The following is a 20,523-nucleotide window of genomic DNA, read 5'->3' on the forward strand; positions in this document are numbered from 1 at the left end:
ATTACAAAAGCAGGACAATTTAAAATGTCGAATGAATATGGATCAGCCTGGTATGGTGGTACCGTATCCCAGTTATCAGAGAGCGTGGGATTGGTGGAGCTCTTGAGTTTTGAGTGTCAGTGTGTTAAGCCATTAGGTGTCTATGCTAAGTTTGGTATTAATATGTTGAGCCTCTTGGAATCAGGAAGCCACCAGGTTGCATAATGAGGACCTAACTAGCTCAAGTCAGAAAGAGAGCAGGTAACAGCTCCTGTGCAAATTAATAGTGGGATCAGGACCATGAATAGCTCCTTTACTTCCAACATGGGTGAGACAGGGAGACCTGGTCTTTTTTTTTTTTTTTAAATGAACATGCAACACAGGGTCAAAGATTTAGAGCTGGAATGAACCTTAGAGATCATCTGGGCCATACCCTTCCCCCTTCATTTTACAGGTCATCAATCTGAGGTCCAAAGTAGTTAGATGATTTGCCAAAGGTAGTACAGATGATACAACCAAGATTTGAATCTCAGTCCTATGACTCTGAATCCAGTGCTCTAGGATGTTGAACTTCTCAGATATGAGGAAAGGTTACTTGCTCTCTTTACTACTTTCCCTTCTTTTGCTCTCTGCCTACTATAGCCCCATTTTTAGTCGGAAAATTCTAAAGCCTCCCTACTTAGTGTATTCTACCAATGCTGCCTCCCTCTCCCACCACCTACTTTTCATATCTGTGGAGATCTTCGTCTACAAAGGCAACCATACTTCTGAGGTCAGGTATCTACAAGTGGAAAACAAAATAAAATGCGATCTCTATGGAACAAAGGACTGGGTGGGGGGAGTCCCCTCCCATTGCATACCCTTCTTCTGGTATGGTTGGCACACCACTAAGAACATCTTCTCTAGTCTTGGAGATGTGAATGAGGGAACAAAAGTAAGTGGCTTTTGCAGTGGGAACCTCTATCCCTAAGGGACTTGGATGTAGGGGGTTATTCAGAGGGCACTTAAAGGGGGCATCAGCTTATTTTACCTTGTAGCACTAGCAAAAGGAACATTCAGAACAAGCTTTTTCCAAGGCCACTAGAATAGTGACTGGCCTTAGTGTGTGTGTATACACAAATGTGTATGTATGTGTGTATATATATATATGTATATATATATATGTATGTATATATATATATGTACATACACACACGCACACACACATACACACACACACACACACACACACACACACACACATATATATATATATATATATATACAAGTGTGTGTGTACACAAGTATGTGTATGTGTGTGTATACACAAGTGTGTATGTGTCTCCTCTACTATGCTGTTTCTAGCCAAGACTGTCTTGAATTCTTGAACTGACTCCAAGTGTAAGCTATTTAAAGGCCTGGGGGCAAAGGGCAGGGGAGGCAATTTTTGCTAGACCAAGGGACCAAAGGCCTTGTACCTTATTGTTCAACCAGGGAAAAGAATTCACACTTAGTAAAGAACTAATTGGGCATTAATACCTCCTTAACACATTAGTACCTAGTCTTCAAGTGTTATATAAACTGAGCTGGGGTAAAAATCAACTGGTCTAATGCCCCCTTCCTTTCCCACCCAAAAACAGATTGGAGATAATTTTTTGGGGGGTGTGTGTGTGGATATGTCAAAATTCAGGAAAGACTTCATGTAAATGGTGGTGCTTAAGATAAACCTTATAGGAATCTTGTTGAATCCAAAAGGTACAAAGATGTGGTAAGGCTACACTGTGGATAAGGACAGCACAGTGGCCAATTTGGCCGGACTGGATAGTACAGAAAGAGAAGTAATGTATATCAAAGCTGGAAAGGTAGATTGGGGACAATTTGGAAAGGACTTTTAAAAGCCAGAAGCATTTATATTTTATCCTAAGTTTCTGGAGAGTTAAGGATTATTTCATTCTTTGTGTTTATATATCCAGTGTTTATCACATAGCAAGTGCTTAATAAATTTCTGGTTGAGTGTTTGATGGATGCATCATAGGAGGTAATAGGAAGCCACTGGATTTTATTGAATAGGGGAACAAGATAGTCAGATTGGTGTTTAAAGGCATTTTGTAACTTTGGCAACTGCATGGAGAATGAATTGGAATGGAGAAGGCTAGAGGCACAATCAGATTATTGCATTAGTCCAAGAGAGACATTATGAAGACTTGAATTAGAATAGCTAGGGTACTGTAGATGTGTGATTGCAGAGAGAGAGATAGGTGCAAGAAGGCAGAAGCAACAAGATTTTGGCAACTGGATATGTTGGGGGGGGGGAAGAGAGGGTGAGGAATCATTCCTCCTCCAATTATTATAACCCTTTGCTTGTGCTTTCATTATCTTTCACCATACCCCTCCTTGTTGTCATATTTATTTCTGTATATTTGCATCTTATTAGGCTGCCATTTTCTCAAGAGCATTGACTCTGGAGCAGGGAGGGTTCTCGGTAAGGTTGTTAGTTACAAGCTGGACTAGATGTGTACTTGGAAGGTCCTTTACACCATGAAATCATGTGACTCTGATTCTGAGATGGGCCTGGTAACAGACTATTGTCAGAATTCTCAATTGACACCTTCTAGTTGTCTGGAATGGGGATGGTAAATAATAACTAACCCCATCCACTCATCTCCAGCCAGAACAACAGGTCTTAGGAAAGTGGGGTCCAATGGGCTTTATGAAAGGTTGAGGAGACAGCTTGTTGTTGTTACAAGGACACCTTTTTCTCTTGTCTAAAGTATGATCTCATCCCTTGAAAAGGAAGTCTTAGTATCACCAATCCTGTAGGCAGTTGAGGAGAAAATACAGGTTCTGGCAAGAAGTAACTTGACTATGAATCTGACCATTAATTGATTAGACTGAAAGAAAATGGAGGTGGGTGAGGAGACAAGGTACAAATTAATTATTCTGAGGTCTTCTGGGGAGGCTCTCACCTCTTTATTTACATGACTTTGCACTTTTGCTCTTGGCCCCTTTCTTAGTAAGTGGAGTAATGGTTGGCAGCTGATCTCCTATGATGGGCAGAAGAGAACCCAGACCCAGAGTTCTTTTCTCTGTCTCTGTCTCTGTCTCTCTCATCTTTCTTCTCCAAGGGAAGCCCACCTGACTGTGTCACAGTACACTCACTGGCCTAAGGGAGTTAATCCAATTCCTTCCTATTTGCTGGAATGCTTAAATAATATCTTTAAGGTAACTCTTAAGAATTTTATTCTCTAGCTAGAGGAGAAATATTGATGGATTTGTATGTTTATTACATTAGATTATTACATTACATTACATCAGAAATGTCCTTGAAAAATCCATGTGTCTATTAGTCCTCATTAAATATCTCTCTCTCTCACTTTTGAACAATATCTGTTCATAAAGTGGGGTTTAGCTGGCTAAGTGTCCTGTTGTCCACTGTTAAAAATATCCTAAAGAGAATGTTTGCCTTTAAAAGATGTGATAGAGAAATGGAGCTAGTATTTATAACAAAATATCTTTAGTTCCTGCCTCTGATCTTCATCTGACATGATCTTGAGGTTTTTTACCATCCTGATTGACATCTTTTGGATACATTTCAGCTTATCATCACTTGCTTCCTAAAATGTGGTACTCAGAACTTAATACAGTACTCCAGGTACAACCTGTGCTCAAAGTTTTGCCATCCTGTTGGATCTGCCAAATCTTGTTCTCTGCTACCACATCCCTCAAGATTCCAGGGTCCCTTCCACACCATGATTATGCCTCAAAGTAGGTGGAGCTTTATATAATAGATACTTAATACATTTTTGTGTATTGAATTGAATAAGTGTGTAACTGTGGATAATGCTTAGGTTTTACATAAATCAGATTTGGAAGGGAAAAATATGGCTTATATTTCTACTAATACAGTTTTACTATTACTATTATTATTATATCACTAATAATATAAAACGATTAATACATTAATATTTATGACCAAACCTAGAAATTCCCATCATGCCTGTGGGAATAGAGAGGAAGAAGATGGACACAAACGATATGACATGCTATTAGCAACAGGACTGTGTTTATGCATGATAAGCAGAAGAAGGGGAAAGAAAGGGCTAGAACTAAAGATAGCAACAAGGTTTTGAACATGGGAAGCTAGGTGAATGGGAGTGCCACAGAGACAATGAGTTAAGTCAGAAGGTGAAGTGGGTTTTTGAGGAAAAACGATAAGCTTAGTTTAGGATACATTAAATTTGGAGTGCAGGTAGCACAGCTATGTAAAGATGTCAGTCAGAGGTGTAGGTCTGGAAATCAAGAGAGGTCAGGGCTGGAGATACATAAATGTTAGAGGTCATCTTGTTGAAACCATAGGATAAAATAAGATTGTCAAGTTAATGAGTGCACACAGAAAAGAGAGAAGAGGAGAAAAACGATGTAGCATTGGGGAAGAACACTATGAAGAGAAAGAAACGGGATGAGTATGAGAACCTAGAAAGAGCCAGAGAAAGAGAAGTTAGACAGGTGATAAGAAAATGAGGAATGGATGGATGGAGGAGAGGGTCCAGGAGAAGGATATGGTTAATGGAGCCAAATGCTGCAGAGAAGTCATGGGGGTGTACAATGGTAGTGAAGCAAATATGCACAGGGGACATGTGGTCTTAACAGCTGATGCCTCTGGTGCTGCAGGACCCCAGAGCCTTTTCTCTTTTTGTGGAGCTCTCACATTACTCCCCACTTTATACAGCTTCTCTTCTAGATGGGTCCCTCAGCTGTACTTCTTGGGACTCCTCTCCTGAAGGGCAGCCACTAATGAATGGGGCTAATTCTCTCTTCATTTCATAGTTGAATATATTTATTTTTCCCCCGTAGCTGCTTTCTTCCCTATGTCTGTCTTTCTGTACCTGTATCTGTTTTGTTTCACTCCTCAATAACTCAAACTATTAGTGTCCAGAGCTTGATAGGCTTAGCTTTTAAAGATCTCTGGGGTAATGGCCAATATTTTTTCACCCAATATTTTTTCACTTGTCAGTCAGAGAACTCCTTCAGACTTTGCAATGGGATAACAGAAAGTGGTATGTTGTTAGCACATTAACAACTATGCTATCTGTCCCTTACTTTCTGTGATTACAACAATTAAAAGTGGGGGGTGGGGGAAGGGAAGGAATCTCCTTTTTTACACACATCTACTTTATGGATATTCGGGTTCTTCTTTCTGCCCTCTTCTGCCTGCTTTGCTATTTTTTGAAGCATTTCATTGCTCATTAGCACCTCTCTAAGAAAACAAAAGTTGTAAAATTCAAAGCCACCCAAAGTTTTTTCTTAATGTTGAAGGCATTTGAAGCTATTGGACTTTCTCTCTCTCACCATTTAACTCAGGTGTGGACTCCATTGTATCTATGCCAGGTTAGCACAGAGAACGAGCTCAGAGAAATGGCTCACATTTTTAGAGCCATCAATAATCCTGTGAATTTAGGTAGTTCAAGTATCATCATGTCCATTTTACAAATGAAGAAACTGAGGCTGAGAGTGTTTAAATACCTTATCTAGAATCCCCTGCTCATACCAAAGTGGAGCCAGATCTCAAACCCTTTGATTCCAAATCCATAGTTTTTTCTACTCCCATCAGTCTGCTTTGTTTTCCATCAGTTAATATGGTACCTCATACTGGTTTAATACTTTGTGGTTTAAAAGTACTTAAACAGGCACTATTCTTATAATACCCTCGTAGGGTAGGTAGGATGGGTATTACTGTTCTCATTTTACAGATGTGGAAACTAAAGCTCAAAGGAGTTAGGGGACTTGTCCAAGACCATACAGCTAATGAGTGGCAGACCAAGGTTGGAAGTCATCTAACTTCCAATCCAGGACTCTTTCTACTCTACCACCAATGTGAGGGTGGAATACATGGATAGAACTCCAGAATTTACATATGCAAATGAACAAGTATCAGTTGCACAATTTCCTTCTAATTTCCTAGCACGTAGATGATCTACCAGCAGTGCAAACAGAGTGAATAATTTTAATTTCCACAAATAAGTTCCAAGAGGTCTGTGATGGATTTCAAATCCCTCCTCCCCTCCCCTCCAGTGCCCCAGGAATAATATAAAGCAAGAAGGAGCTCTTACTTACCATTCAGGAGGGTGGTGTGGAGAAAAAGAAGCAAAAGAAAGGCAGTTGCTGATGTCACATTTTCCTTCATGTTTGCTTCCTTCTCTTTCAATAGGAAAGGTATCAGCGGCTCACTGAAAGAGAGGGCAGCAGGCAGCTCTGGTTAAGTGAGAAGGCTAATCAGGCACAGGAACCCCTTCCCTGAATGGGTTTGTACCTCAATCTGGCTCCCTGCTTGAGGTGAATGACAAAAGGAAAGGACAGGAATGTAAAAGAATGTACCATGGTCGAGCTGGGGGGCATGGACTTGGAGGCGTGTGGGAAATCTGGCCACCAGAGGTCACCCAAAGACAACATACAGGGCCTGAGTTAGGAGCATTGGAAGCAGGTTTTTGGTGCGGTTACCCTCCCTGTTCTTTTTGCTTTGTTCACTTGGGAAGTCCTGCACAGCGTTTAAAGCCCTTTGTTGACAGGGTTCGTCCAAATGCCTGACTATAGGGGCAGGGGTGGCCTCCATTTGACTGTAACTTTGGTTGGAACAGACCAAACAAGACAAGTTATTTGTTAAGTGTTTACTATGTGCCAGGGTGACCAGCCATGTTCTATTATCAGCAGTACAGGTGGGATCCATCAGAAAGGCTGGGGCCTGGGCCTGGGCTCATTGGGCCGCTGATTCTGGATTCAAGTGTAAGTTCAAGGTTCCATAAAGGGACCCTCCTTCTGCCAAAAATGGGGCATCTATCATGGAATCTGCATGAGCCTCCCTCCACTTTTGTTTTATTCTTCTCTAAAGTCTTAGTCTAGATGTCCATCACTACAGGCCTGTCTCAGACCTGTGGGACTCACTGTTAAGTTAAGTTTTAACCTTTCAGGGTTTGAAATTTTTTGTATTTAGTATACTATTCTTAATGCTTCTAAATTTTTTCCTAAGGGGGAAAACCCTCCAAAACTTTTATTTTTAAATTAAAAAAAGTTTTAAAATTTATTCTGACCTTAAATACAAAATACACAGCAGAACATGAGAGGAGTCAATATAAAGCAATAAATTTCCATTTCAATAAAACCTATACAATAAATACTACACACTGTTTTCAAAGATGTCTAGCTTTTCTTTGCTTCCTTGTAGGTTTTCTTTTGTTCTCTGCTGTGGACTTTTTACTTTGTTTTTTTTTCACCTTCCCTTCCCCTCTCCCCCAAGGAGGCCACAATTAAGTGCAGAGATAGATATATACATATAGATATCTGCACTTAATTGTGTGTGCATATATATACATATATACACACATATTTGCATATATACACATATACATATATGTAGACACATATACATATGCACAGATATCTATAAACATACCCATATATATAAATATAGACACATATATGTAAGACTACTATGTTTATTTCCACTTGTCATCTGTGTCTCTGAAGGTGGACAGCATCTTCCTTTGTAAGTCCACATCTTTCCATGTTTTTCTAACTCAATCAGGTCACCATTTCCTATACAAAAGCAATATTCCAACCCAATTACATTCTATCTGAGAGATTGTCTATGAAAGATTTTTCCCCAATTTTCTGCATTACTTCTATTCTTGGCTACATAGGTTTTATTTCTACAAGAAAATTTTAATTTAAAATAATCAAAATTATCCATTTTACACTTCAATAATGCTTATAAAAACCTTATAATATGGTTTTAGATCTGATACTACTGAATCTGCTTCCTTTACATCTTTTTTTCCCCTCTGGTTTCTTTGAAGTTCCTGACCTTTTATTCTTCCAAATGAACTTTGTTATTATTTTTTCTAACTCAGTAAAATAATTTTTTAGCAATTTAATTGGGATGGCATTACATATATAGATTAGGTAAAATTGTCATTTTAAAAATTATATTGGCTTTACCTACCCATGAACAATAAATATTACTTCAATTATTTAGATCTAACTTTATTTGTATAAAAATTGTTTTATGTTTATATTTGTATAGTTCCTGTGTCTATTTTGGCAGGTATACTCTCAGGTATTTTATACTGTCTGGTTATTTAAAATGTTCCAAAACAATATTGAATAATATGGCTGACACATAGTGTAGTTTCCCTATTTTTCTCTTTTGATTAAATCCATTTTAGCTTTAACTTTGTGTTAGGTCATGACTACTATCCCTACTTTTTTACATAATAAATTCTACTCCTGACCTTTATTTTATATTTGTGTGTATTTCTCATTTTTATAGCATTTCCTGAAAGGAATATATTGTTGAAATCTAATTTTTAATCTGCTATGAGTTTCCATTTTGGAGGTAAATTAATCTCATTCATATTCTAAGCTATAATTACTCATTGTATATTTTCCTCCTTCCTATTTTTCCATACTATCCTTCTTATGCTATTCCTATCTCTCCTCACTCCTCTGCTTTACTTCTACTCACTACCTTGCCGTCCAATTTCTTAACCTACCTGCCCTTCCAAAAATCCCTCCCTTATCCTCTCCCTCCACCCTGTCCCTTTGCCCTCGTTTCTTTCTGAATTTAGAAGATTTTTGTACCTTTCTAGATATATATGTTGTTCTCTCTTTAACCCATTCCTGATGAGAATAAGGTTTCAGCACTATACCCCCTACCCCCTACTAGTTTCTTCTGTATCATTCTTTCCTTTTTTGCCTCATTTGTATGAGATAATTGCTCCTTTTTATCTCTCTCTACAGTTTTAATTTTTTTTTAGAATCACCCCATCTTACTTAGCTCAGCCCAAGCCTTTCTTTCAAACTACCCCAGTAAAAATGACAGTCATAAAAGAACTAATATTTTCACGTATGAGAAGCAAACAATTTCACCTTATTGCATCCCTTAAAATTGGTCCTTAATGTTTACTTATATTTTGATGTCATAGGTAGAACTTTCCTTTAAGTTATGCTGTTTTTGTCACAAGTACCTGAAAGTCTTTCAGTTCATTAAATGTCCATTTTTTAAATTCAGGATTATACTTACCTTTGCTGGGTAAGTTACCCTTGGTCATAACCCCAGCTTTTTTGCTCTATGAAACATAGTATTCCAAGACCTATGGTTCTTCAATGTAGTAGCTGCTAGGTCTTATGTAATCCTTATTGTAGCTCTATATAGTTAAATGTTTTTTCTTGTTGTTTCCAATATTTTCTCTTTAATTTGGGAGCTTTGAAATGATATTCCTGTAAGGCTAAGATTTTCCTGTAAGTTTCTCTCCTGGGATCACTTTCAGGTGATTGGTGGATTTTTTTCTATTTCTGCTTTGCCTTCTTATTCTAGAACTTCAGGGCAATTTTCCTTGATTATTTCTTGTAATATTGTATCAAGATTCTTTTCTTTTTATCATAATTTGCAGGCAGTCTGATTATTCTTATATTATTTCTTCTCTATTTGTTCTCTAGATCAGTCGTTTTTCTGATGAGATATTTTACATTCTCTTCTATTTTTTCATTCTTTTGATTTTCTTTTATTATTTCTTTGGGTTTTAGAATGTCATTAGCTTCAATTTGCCCAATTCTAAGTTTCAAAAAATTATTTTCTTCCTTAAGTTTTTGATTCTTTATTTCAAGTTGGTTGACTCTCTTTTCATAATTTTCTTGGATTGCTCTTTTTTCCCTAGTTTTTCCTCAATCTCTCTAATTTGATTTTTAAAGTCCTTTTAAAGTTCTTCCAAGGACTCTGTTTTTTTTGCATTTGGGACCATTTGACATTTCTCATTGAAAAAGGAGTGGCTTTTTTTTTTAGCTCTACTATCTTCCTCTGAAGATCTTCTCTATCCCCATAGTTGTTACCTATGGTTGGGTTCTTTCTCCTTTGCTGGCTCATTTTTTAAATTTTGTTTTGCTTTTAGTAGCTATTAGTGTGATCAAGTTCTAGTCCTGAGATATGGGGAATAATGCCCCATGCCTCAGGTCCTTCTTACTGTTATTTTCTGAGGTCTGTCTCAGAGCTCTACCTTGGGCTCTCCTCTCTACTCCTAAACCATGTTAGAGCTCTCAGTAATACAGTCCCACAAATGATCTTACTCTCTATTTGCTTGCTCCCTTTAGTCCCTTGGTGGCTACAGTTATCCTTTCTTCCCTGGAACTGAAACCAGGGACTCTGCTCTCCTGCAAGTGCCCACAGCCAGCAGGGTCTCTGAGCCTCTTGCTACTACACTCACCAGGTGCTCCAACAGTGGCAGCACAGTCTGGGGCATGTCTGATCAGCACAGCTCTTCTTGGGAGTGGGAAGGTCCTTCAATCTCCTATCAGCCCTCAGATCCTATACTGCCTGTGAGATGAAAGCTTCTAAGGCTGAGGCTGCCTCTCAAATACAGCTGCTTTGGGCTTGTTGTTTGTTGATTCCTCAGAGTTGGCCTGGAGGTGTTTGCACTTGACTCTGGCCTACCCTTTGCCCTGGACGTCAGATCTTTCCTGTGGTCTTCTTAGGTTGTCTTAGGAGAACAATCACTTTACCTGACAAACTGGGACCTGGGAAGGACCTTAGCTTAAAAAGGGCAAGGTCTCCCACTGCACTGAGGCCATCTCTACTTGTCCTGATCTATATCTTGACACTGGACCCAGATGGCTCCGGAAGAGAAAGTGAGGCTGATGATTTTGCACAGCTCTTCTTTGCTTAAATCCAATTTACTTGCAAGTCATGATATCACCTTCCCAATGACATGGTCCTTTTTGAGAATGAACAACAAAAAACAACAATTTTTGATGAAATTACAGGGGAAGGGATGAGTTGCTTTCTCTATTGTTTTTCCTTCTCATCCATCCTCTTCTCTAGAGTTACAACAACCTGTGGTTTGAGACCATAGTTGACATAGACTAGCATTATGCTACTCTGCTTTCAGCTGTAAGCCTTTCTCTCTTTCTAATATAGTACTGTTGTTTTTAAGTTAGGAGAATATACCTATGTAGCACAGCAGATAGAGTGCTGGACTTAGAGTCAGGAAGACTTGAGTGTGAATTCTGCCTCAGACACTTAATAGCTGTTTGACATCCACAGCTGCCTATCAGATATCTGACACTGGATGTGTCCAAAACTGAACTCATTATCTTTCTTCCCAACTGCCCCCCATCTGAAATGCCCTCTTATTGCCAGGGGCATTGCCATCCTCCTCATTACCCAGGATCACACCCTAGTTGTCACCCTTGACTCTTCACTCTCCACCCTCACCTTCATCCAATTTGTTGTCAAGTCCTGTCAATCTTATCTTTGCATCACCTCTTGCATATGCCATTTTCTCTCCCTTGACATTGCCACCATGCTGGTGTGGTCCCTCTTCAGCTCATACCTAAACTATTGCAGTAGCTTGCTGATTGGTTTCCCTGCCTCAGCTCTCTTTCCCCATTCCAATCCATCTTCCACTCAGCAGTCAAAATAATGTTCCTAAAGCATAGCTCTAACCACGTCACTCCCTAATTTATAAGCTCCAGTGGTTCCCTCTAACCTCTAGGATAAAAAGACAAAAAAAGAAATCACCCCTGGCCTTAAGGAGCTCATACTCTATTGTCCATATTTATACATATGTATGTATGTATGTATATAAAATATACCCAAAGTGGATATGAGGTACAAAGGGATTGATTTGTTTAGAATGATGATTTCTCTTTCTTCTTACAACCCTGAAATGCTATGATTCTTATACTCTAAATATTTAAAAGAAATTTTTAGTATCCCAGTGTGGATCTGCTCTCCCTAAGTCTTGAACACATTCATATTTCCAGCCTGTACCTTCTCTTGGAACAACAAGTTCCATCAGCTGACAACCCACTCATGTAGGACATGTTGTTCTTACTTCCATTCATTTGTCCTAAAACTGCCTGTTTGGAGTTTCAAAGGGGGCCTTCTAGTTCTGATGTGCCCAAATGTTTTGTGAATAAGTCTACCTTTGTCCTCTCTTTATTTGCTATTGTTTTGTGAACTCTGATCCTAAATATATCCTTTTTATCTACATTTTTTTTCCAGATAGAATAAAGAGCTTCCATTTTCTCAGCCCTTCTCTTTGTTTATTTTGTTCTCATCAGTGTCTTCATTCATTCATTCATTCATTCAACACGCATTTATTAAAGTGCCCACTATGTTATCAAGCTCTGTGTGATACTGGGGATACATATATGTATAGTACAGTATAGTATAGTATAATATAGATGCATACATACATACATATAAATATATAAAAGACCATGCCTTTAAGAAGCTTACATTCTATAGTTGTAATCTCAATCCACCTACATATATACAGACATGCTTATATATGTACATACATACATACACACATACGTATACAGATATACCTCAAATTTTTTAACTCTAGTTCTGCATCTCCGATTGTTTCCTGGATACCTGTGCTTTCAAGTCTTAGCAATGAAAACATGTTTACTCATGACCATGGGTATTTGTGAAGGAAAACCTCTTTGCTTTCTTAGGGAAAACTTTATGCTTTCTTAACCATTCATTGGGGTCACATTTGACACTTTTTCATTCAGAAATTGCTCACTAAATCTTTTCAATCTTACTGATTTCAGATGCCCTTTGTTGGGAAATACCTGGATATTCCCACAAAGGAAATTATTCATAATAATAATAATATTTATGTAGCACTTTAAGTTTTGCAAAACACTTTACATACACTATGTCACATTATTCCAATTTTTCAGATGAGAAATCTGGAGCTCCAATAAGTTGAACAACTTTTTCATGGCCATACATCTAGTAAGTGTTAGATGCTAACTTTGAAATAAGGTCTTCCTGACTCCCAATCTAGCATTCTTGTCCACTAGGCCACACTCTTTCAATAGCATTTGTCACCAAGACAAAGAATGTTGGTTCTGGGAGGAACTTTTGGGATCATCTAGTCCAATCCTCCATTTTACAGATGAGGAAACTGAGACCCAGAGCCAGAGGATTGAGGTAACTTGCCCAAGTTCAGTGGTAGAAATGAGTGTAGAGATGAGTCCACAAGCTGGCTGCCTGACACTCAATCAGGTGTGGTTTCCATGATTTTCCAGAATTTTATTATCCCATTAGTGGCTGGCAGTATCACATTTGGGCTGTGTTATGTAACTATGAAAATCATTGCCACTGGTCAAGAGAATGGACGTCAGACTCTATCTCTTCACACGTTGAGTCACTATATGAAAACTTCAGGAGAAATAAAAGGTCCATTAGCTTCTAAACTCATTAGAATAAATGGTAGTACCATCTTTTTTTTTAATTGGAAAATAATCTTCAATGCTAAGAGTTTATTAATTCAGGTTTAATTTATATTTTTATTTTAATTTTTTTTAATTTCTTTATTTATTTTTAGTTTACCACATACGGTTCTACATAGTTTTGAGTTCCAGATTTTCTCCCCTCCCTCCCCCCTCCCTCCCCAAGACGGCATGGAATCTTATATAACTGTCATGTATAACTTTGCATTGAATTAATTTATGCATTAGTCAAGTTGTGGAGAAGAATTTTGACCAATGGAATGAATCATGAGAAAGAAGAAACAGAACCAAAAAAAAAACAACCCAAAAACAAAAACAAGAGAGAAGCAAAAAAGGCGAGCATGTAGTGCACCTCGATCTGTATTCAAACTTCACAGTTCTTTTTCTGGATGAAGACAGCATTCTCCATCTTGAGTCCCCTGGAGTTGTCCTTGCTCCATCTTACTGGTGTTTCTTAAGCAAAGGTTTTCTAGGCCAATGTACCTCCCTCTCTCCCTGCCCTCCTTCCTCTCTCTCTCTCTCTCTCTCTCTCTCTCTCTCTCTCTCTCTCTTTCTCTCCCTCTCTCTTTCTCTATTTAAATTTTTGTATAGTGACTCAACATGGGAAGCGATAAAGTATTTCTGAGGCAAATGGGGTTAAGTGACTTGCCTAGGGACATATAGCTATTAAGTGTCTGAAGCCAGATTTGAACTCAAGAAGGTGAATCTTCCTGACTCCAAACCCAGCAGTCTATCCACTGTGCCACTTAGATTCAATACAGCTTCAATACAAATGCTTCAGCTCCAGTACAAATACTTAATCTAACAAAGGCATTAAATATAGAACAACAAGTTCTTCCCTCGGATGGGTCTTTGTGGTCCTTCAGTCAACAGCAGCTCCCTTGTGCTGGTCTACATCTCTCAGAACATCCAGGGACAGGATCCTCAGTCCAGTCTGGGTCCACTCTCACTCTCACAATCTGTTGGCACAGCTTTTCATCTCTTAGCATGCTACTGGCAGTAAACTCCCTGTTCCCTTCTTTGTGGTCCCAGACCTTGTCTCTTCCTCACCCTCATCCCACACTTCTCTTCTCCTGAAGCTTCTGTTCTGTGTTGTTTGTACCTATGTCTTCAGACTATCTCTTTATCCCATGCAAAGGCTAGGATGAGGGGAAGGAAGGGATGGCTCAAGTTCTATGGCATATGCCTGTTATACAAGCCAAGGATAAAACTCTTAAACACTACAGAGTGAAGGACAGATTTCTGGGAGATACATCAGAGACCCCCCTTCCAGGTGACCTGTTAAAGACTGACTACTCCTAGGTTCCAGTCATTCAACAAGTTCCAAATCCAGCTAACTGTACTCTAATTCTCTTGATTAGTAGGAGAAATTCTGTCAAATGCTCTGCTGAAATCTGAGCACACTGTGCCCACAGCACCCCCCTGATCCATCTGTCTGGCAATGCTAGGGTTGGGGGTGGGGCAGAGAAGATGAGCTTAGTCAAGCATTACTTGTTCTTGCTGTAATTGTGCTCTTAGTCATCACTGCTTTCCCTTTTAAATGCTCACAAAGTACTTCTTTAATAATGTTCTATATCAATATCAAAGGGATGCCCATCAATATCAAAGGGATGCCCATCAATTGGGGAATGACTAAAGAAGCTGGGGTATATGATTGTAACGGAATATTATCATACTATAAGAAATGACAAGTAGGATGATTTTAGAAAAACCTGGAAAGGCTTACATGAACTGATGCAGAGTGAAGTGAAAAGAACCAGTAGAACATTATATACAGTAACAGAATATTGTTCGATGGAGAATTGTGAATGGCTTAGCTATTTTCAGCAATACAATGATCCAAGACAACCCCAAAGGACTAATGACGAAGCATTCTATCAACCTTCAAAGAAAGACCTGATATTGATAGAATACAGACTGAAGCATGCTATTTTTCACTTTGCTTCATTTTTTTTCCTTTTATTCAAGTCTTCTTGTACAAAATGACTAATATGAAAATGTTATACATAATTGCACATGTGAAACCTATATCTGATTGCTTACCATCTCAGGGGGTGGAGGGAGGGAACAATAGAATTTGGAACTCAAAACTTGAAATAAAAATGTTAAAAAAAATTTAAAAGTCCTAGAATTTTGCCAGGAATCAATGTCAAACTCACCAGCCTGCACTTTGTAGCCTCCCCTGTCCTTTCTCTCCCTCTGTCTCTCTGGAAAATGCAGACATCTTTGTCTTTATCCAGGCTTGTGACACTTGTCCTATTCTCTGTGCTCATTCAAAGATCATCAATTGTAGTTCAACAGATATTTTCCAGTTTGGTATCCCAACACATAACTTGTTTGTCACTGGTAAATTGAACTCATCAAAGTATTTTCTTAAAATTTTCTCATTTACACTAGATTTCAATTGCCTGTTAAGACAAGGGAGTTGAAATCCAAAGAGCTGAAATTGTTCTCTAAGTCAATTTTTCTATCTTTTTCACTTGCTTTCATATTAAGCCTTGACCTCATAATTCAGGGATGTTGTGGAGTGTTTTCCCCCTAGTTTTCTAATATATATAGGGTAGTTGTAAAAACTCAAATAAGATTATATATGTAAAGGGCTTTGCAAATCTTAAGGCATTAAAGATAGGCTTTATTTTTATTATTATATTATGGTAATCTGTGTTTCTGTCTTAGCCCTTACTTGACTCCGAGCTCCTTGTGGCCAAAGACTACGTCTGCTTTAAACTTTGCTTTTCCCCTGCGCCTAACACAGTGCTTTGCATGTTTATTAAATGTTTACTAAATATTTTTGAGTGAATGGATAGGTTAAGATTAAATGAGCTCTCTCCTTACAAGTGCATTAATGAACCAATCAATTAAGCTAAAGTATTTTTTGAAAAGCTTACTATTTACTTGTTAGTGCATTATGGTCAAGTATAGGGTCTTGGAGGGAGATGTGCTTGGGAGAAACAGCATAACATTAGTAGAACTACTTAGCTGTTAATTCTGGCTCTGTCTTTTGTGTCAAAGAAAAAGTCTTCTTCAGACTGAGAAGGGTGGAAGAAATAAGGATGACTAAGTGGGAATTGAAGATCAAGACAGATAATAAGAGAACACCTAGCTGCTTGAAATGATTTCAAGTATCCTGGCCCAGACAAATTATTTTCCAGGGTACAGAAAGAACATGTAAGTGTGATCACTGAGCTACTGTTAGTAACTTGTAGAAGAGGGAGGTGGGTGATCAACTAGAAACCAAAATGAGTCTCCCTTCTCTTCCCTTTCCCCTTCCCTTTGGATTACTAGTCTAGTCGATCAAGGAAATGTGGACAGAGAATAACAATCCCAGAGTGACAAGAATAGCGATAAGACGCAAAGCCATGTCATTTAACACAGCATGTTACAGTTGACAGAGCTCAAGTCAGAGGCTCTGGGTTCATATCCTCCCTTCCACAATAACTGCCAATGTGGGCAAGTCATTTAACTCCCCCAAGTCATCAGCTTCTTCATCTGTAAAATGAGAGGATTGGACCCAATGGCTTCTTAGGTCTCTTTCAGCTTTAGAATGATCCTATTATCATAGAAGCAGCCACATGGTATAATGGATCAAGTTCTGGACTTGAAACCAGGGTTCAAATTTTATGTCAGACACTCAGGAGCTGCATGACTAGGCATCCACCACTTAACCTGTATTTGCCCCAGTTTCCTCAACTCTAAAATGGAGATATTAATAGCACCGACCTGGCAGGGTTGTTACAAGGATCAGATGGGATAACATTTGTAAAAATGCCTGGCACATAGCAAGTCCTATATAAATGCTTATCCCTTCCTCTTCCATTCTGCATTTAACCTCTCTCAGCCTCATTGTCCTCATTTCCAAAATGAAGATAATAATAAATAAATCCTACCTTATGGGGTTGTTGAGGATGAAATGAGATAACACATGTAAAACACTCAGTAGTCCTCCAAAGCACCATATGAATGCTAGTTATGAACTGGGAGTGTCTAACATGGCGAAGACAGGACTTAGTGGAGAAATGATTGTTATCTTCAAGTAATTGCAGGGGATGATGCAAAAGAGGCAGCAAATATATTTTTGTGGCAATGAGAATAAACCCACAACCAAACAATGGGTGGAAGTTAAAGAGAAAGAAATTTTGGTTCAGTATGAGGAAGAACTTCCCAATAGTTGGAGCTGTTAGAAATGCAGTGAGGTGGTTGCTGACTTCATGAGTGTTGTTTCTTTAGAGCCTACAAGCAGAAGCTGGGGGACTGCTTAGGGGTGGGAGTGGGATGCTGTTGAGGGTCTTCATACTTCAGATATGGAGTTTGATGAGATTAAGGCAGTTTGGTGGCTCAGGGATAGAGCCCTGGGCCTGGAGTCAGGAAGACTCATCGTCTTGAGTTCAAATCTGGCCTCAAACACTTACTAGCTGTTTGACCCTAAGCAAGTCATGTAACTCTGTTTGCCTCAGTTTCCTCATCTGTCAAATGAGCTGGAGAAGGAAATGGCAAACCACTCCAGTATCTTTGCCAAGAAAACTCCAAATGTGGTCATGGAGAGTCTGACACAACTACAACAACAACAGTCATTGGAGGAGATTAACTCTAGGTTCTTTTCAACCCTGAAGGCCTGGAAGCCCATCAGATCTATATTCTGCAGGGTGTCTTATGGTTGTTGCGGTTTGTCCTTCATTAGAAGAGGACCATGACCTCAGGGAGGTGATGCCATGACATGCAAGTGAATTGGATTTAAATGAGGGAGGGCTGTGCAAACTCTACAGCCTCACCTTCTCCTCCAGAGCCATCTGGGTCCAGTGGCCAGATATAGGTCAGGATGATTGGAGATGGCCCAGGATGCAATGGAGGACCTTGGCCTTTTAAAGCTAAGGCCTTTTCAGGTTCTCACTTTGAGTGAGGCAATGCCCATTCAGTGAACAGGCCTCTTTAAGAAGTGAGTCAAGGGATGGCTTTCACCAGAAGCTATGAGAATACAGAAGCAAGTTTCCTTACCTCCTTCATCTGTGTCTATATCTAGGTTGAAGGGACAGTATAAGGTGAAGTGGGAGGTAGGGAGAGGCTACTCTTCTCCCCAGGGAGAGACCTGTTCCAGAGAGGAAAACTTGAACCATTTCCCAGATTCTGAGAATAGGTAATGATATCTAGGATAATACAAACAGAGAATGATACCCAGCCACTTCCCTGAATGAATAAACCAAAATATCCCTTTGAATAAAGAGCATAATAATCACATTCTTCATTTTGAATGACCTCCAAATTGGACATGAATGAATTCATAAACTATATAAATGTATTGTTAAAAATATTAGCTCTTTGCTTACTCACATAGGGGATATTCCTGTGAGACATCTGTAGAGCACCCTCCCTGTCCTTCTTGCTTTTCTTTTTCTTTTCACTGAGACTCTTCCCTTTGCTTTCCTCTCATTTTACTCTTCTACAGTTTTCTGCACTGAAGTAAATTAGCTCCCTCCTACTGCTCTTAGCTTGGCCAGACCCGGATTGAGTACTCACTGGAATTCTCTCCCTTAGTCTGGTTTATATACACATAAAGGCAGTCTATAATCAATGCTGGTTTTCAGTGTGTATGTATACATTGTTTTTCTTTAGAGAGATCTCATTTTAGGGGTGAGGATTATACCTGAGTGAGGTTAATACTGAGATCAATACTGTGCTTATTATCTATGTGAGTACTGGTAGATAATGTTATTTCCTGCCTTCAAAACTAGTAAGGTTCATGAAGTCAAATAACTGCCCGATGAATTAGTTCTTTGAATGCTGCAAACATAAGAACAATAGCAAAACAAGTGTTTCTTCCTCTGCTGCTCCTCCTCCTCCTCCTTCCTACCCATTCTCCTCAAATGTGGCTGGCTGTACCTCTGTGGTAGTCCACGGACTCCAGCAGAGCAGGTTTCCCATTTCTCCAATCTGATGCATTACTTAAAAAAGTTTTTTTTCTGGGTAACAGGAGAGGAAGTGAGGTGTCCTCCTTTATGGCCCCAGAGGTTTGATAAAGGAAATCCCAAGGAATCAATAGACTGCTTAACATAAACTCTGTTTAATTTGTCTGGCTTCAAGTACTCAGTGTCTGCATTTGGCCTACATCCTTTTAGGCCAAAACAACTCAGTCTTGTCTCTTGTTGATTCATATTAAAACAACAACCCACAAATCAAAACCAAAAGCCCTCAGAGAAGAAACCATGAGAACCACACTCAAACAACCACCACTTGACCACTGCACAGTCACAGCCTATAGCATTAAATCAGAAATACAAGGTCCTTAAGTGGCTGCCTGGTGTTATGTCCTGATTCCATTACAGTTTTTGACTGGACTCAATTTCATTGGTGTGGGGAGCTCCCTCTATTAATGCAGATTGGCACATGCTTTACAACCAATGGTCTTAGAGAGTTGCTCTGGGCATTGAGGGGTTAAGTGGTTTTCTCTGGTCCAAAGAGTCAGCATTTGTCAGGGGTAGGATTTGAACTCAAGTCTTCCTCGCTCTGAGGCCAATTCTTTATCCACTATCTGAGGTTGACACTATTAACCTTTAGCTAATTATTAGAAGGAAAGAAACAGGGACCATATGAACCACAGAATAGCTGCTGGGCTAGGAATGAGGAGCTTTGCTTCAGCCCCTTAGGAATGCTCAGGCTAATTATTCCTGAGTCCTTGGTAGGGTTGTATTTCTGAGCTCTGCCCAAGGTCTGACCTGGGCACAACTGTGAAGTTTGTCTTTGGAGTCGTTCCCTCTTTCATCTATCTCCCCAGACATTTTGTCTTCTTTCATCTATTCCTTTCCTCATAGGTGTCCAGCGATCTGATCAGAGGCATAATTATGAATTTTTTACTCTTAGGGTGAGTACCACAAATCTCACCTGGGGCAAGCAGGATCTCAAGTGAAGTGGGGGAGACTAAGACTGCAGGACGCTGGTAGGAGGCTCCTGGGATCAGTATGGTGATCAATACAGGAAGGCTTGCTGGATGTGGCAATATCTCATTCTTTGGCAGGGATGCCAGGGAGATAGAGTGGGGTAGGGCAGGTCCTTACTCCAGCCTCCCATCTGATATCTGCCTATTTTAACTAATTATCCTAGCTCACTAGGTGCTAGAAACTAACAGCAGTAGGGTATGGACGTTATGTCACTCAAAGTGCAAACTTGAAAAGGCCTGAGCCTAAAAGGGCCAGGGTCTCCCATTGCATCCTGAGTCATTTCCAGTCCTCCTGGTGAATATCTGGCCACTGGACCCACATGGCTCTGGAGGAGAAA

The 20,523-nt window shown here is 39.4% G+C and overlaps 1 protein-coding gene across 2 annotated transcripts in view; it reads right to left on the minus strand.

Moving 5' to 3' along the window:
- The window catches only part of PRLR (prolactin receptor), a 141,017-nt gene that overhangs the window by 38,665 nt on the left and 81,829 nt on the right, over positions 1–20,523 (minus strand). For both annotated transcript variants that reach the window (XM_036741255.1, XM_036741256.1), the window contains exon 3: positions 6,073–6,185. In XM_036741255.1, the coding sequence (XP_036597150.1) occupies positions 6,073–6,142 (70 nt within the window). In that variant the 5' untranslated portion in view covers positions 6,143–6,185. The remainder of the gene's footprint in view (positions 1–6,072; positions 6,186–20,523) is intronic.

Source organism: Trichosurus vulpecula, chromosome 1 (genome assembly GCF_011100635.1).
Source record: "Trichosurus vulpecula isolate mTriVul1 chromosome 1, mTriVul1.pri, whole genome shotgun sequence".
Taxonomy (NCBI): Eukaryota; Metazoa; Chordata; class Mammalia; order Diprotodontia; family Phalangeridae; genus Trichosurus; species Trichosurus vulpecula.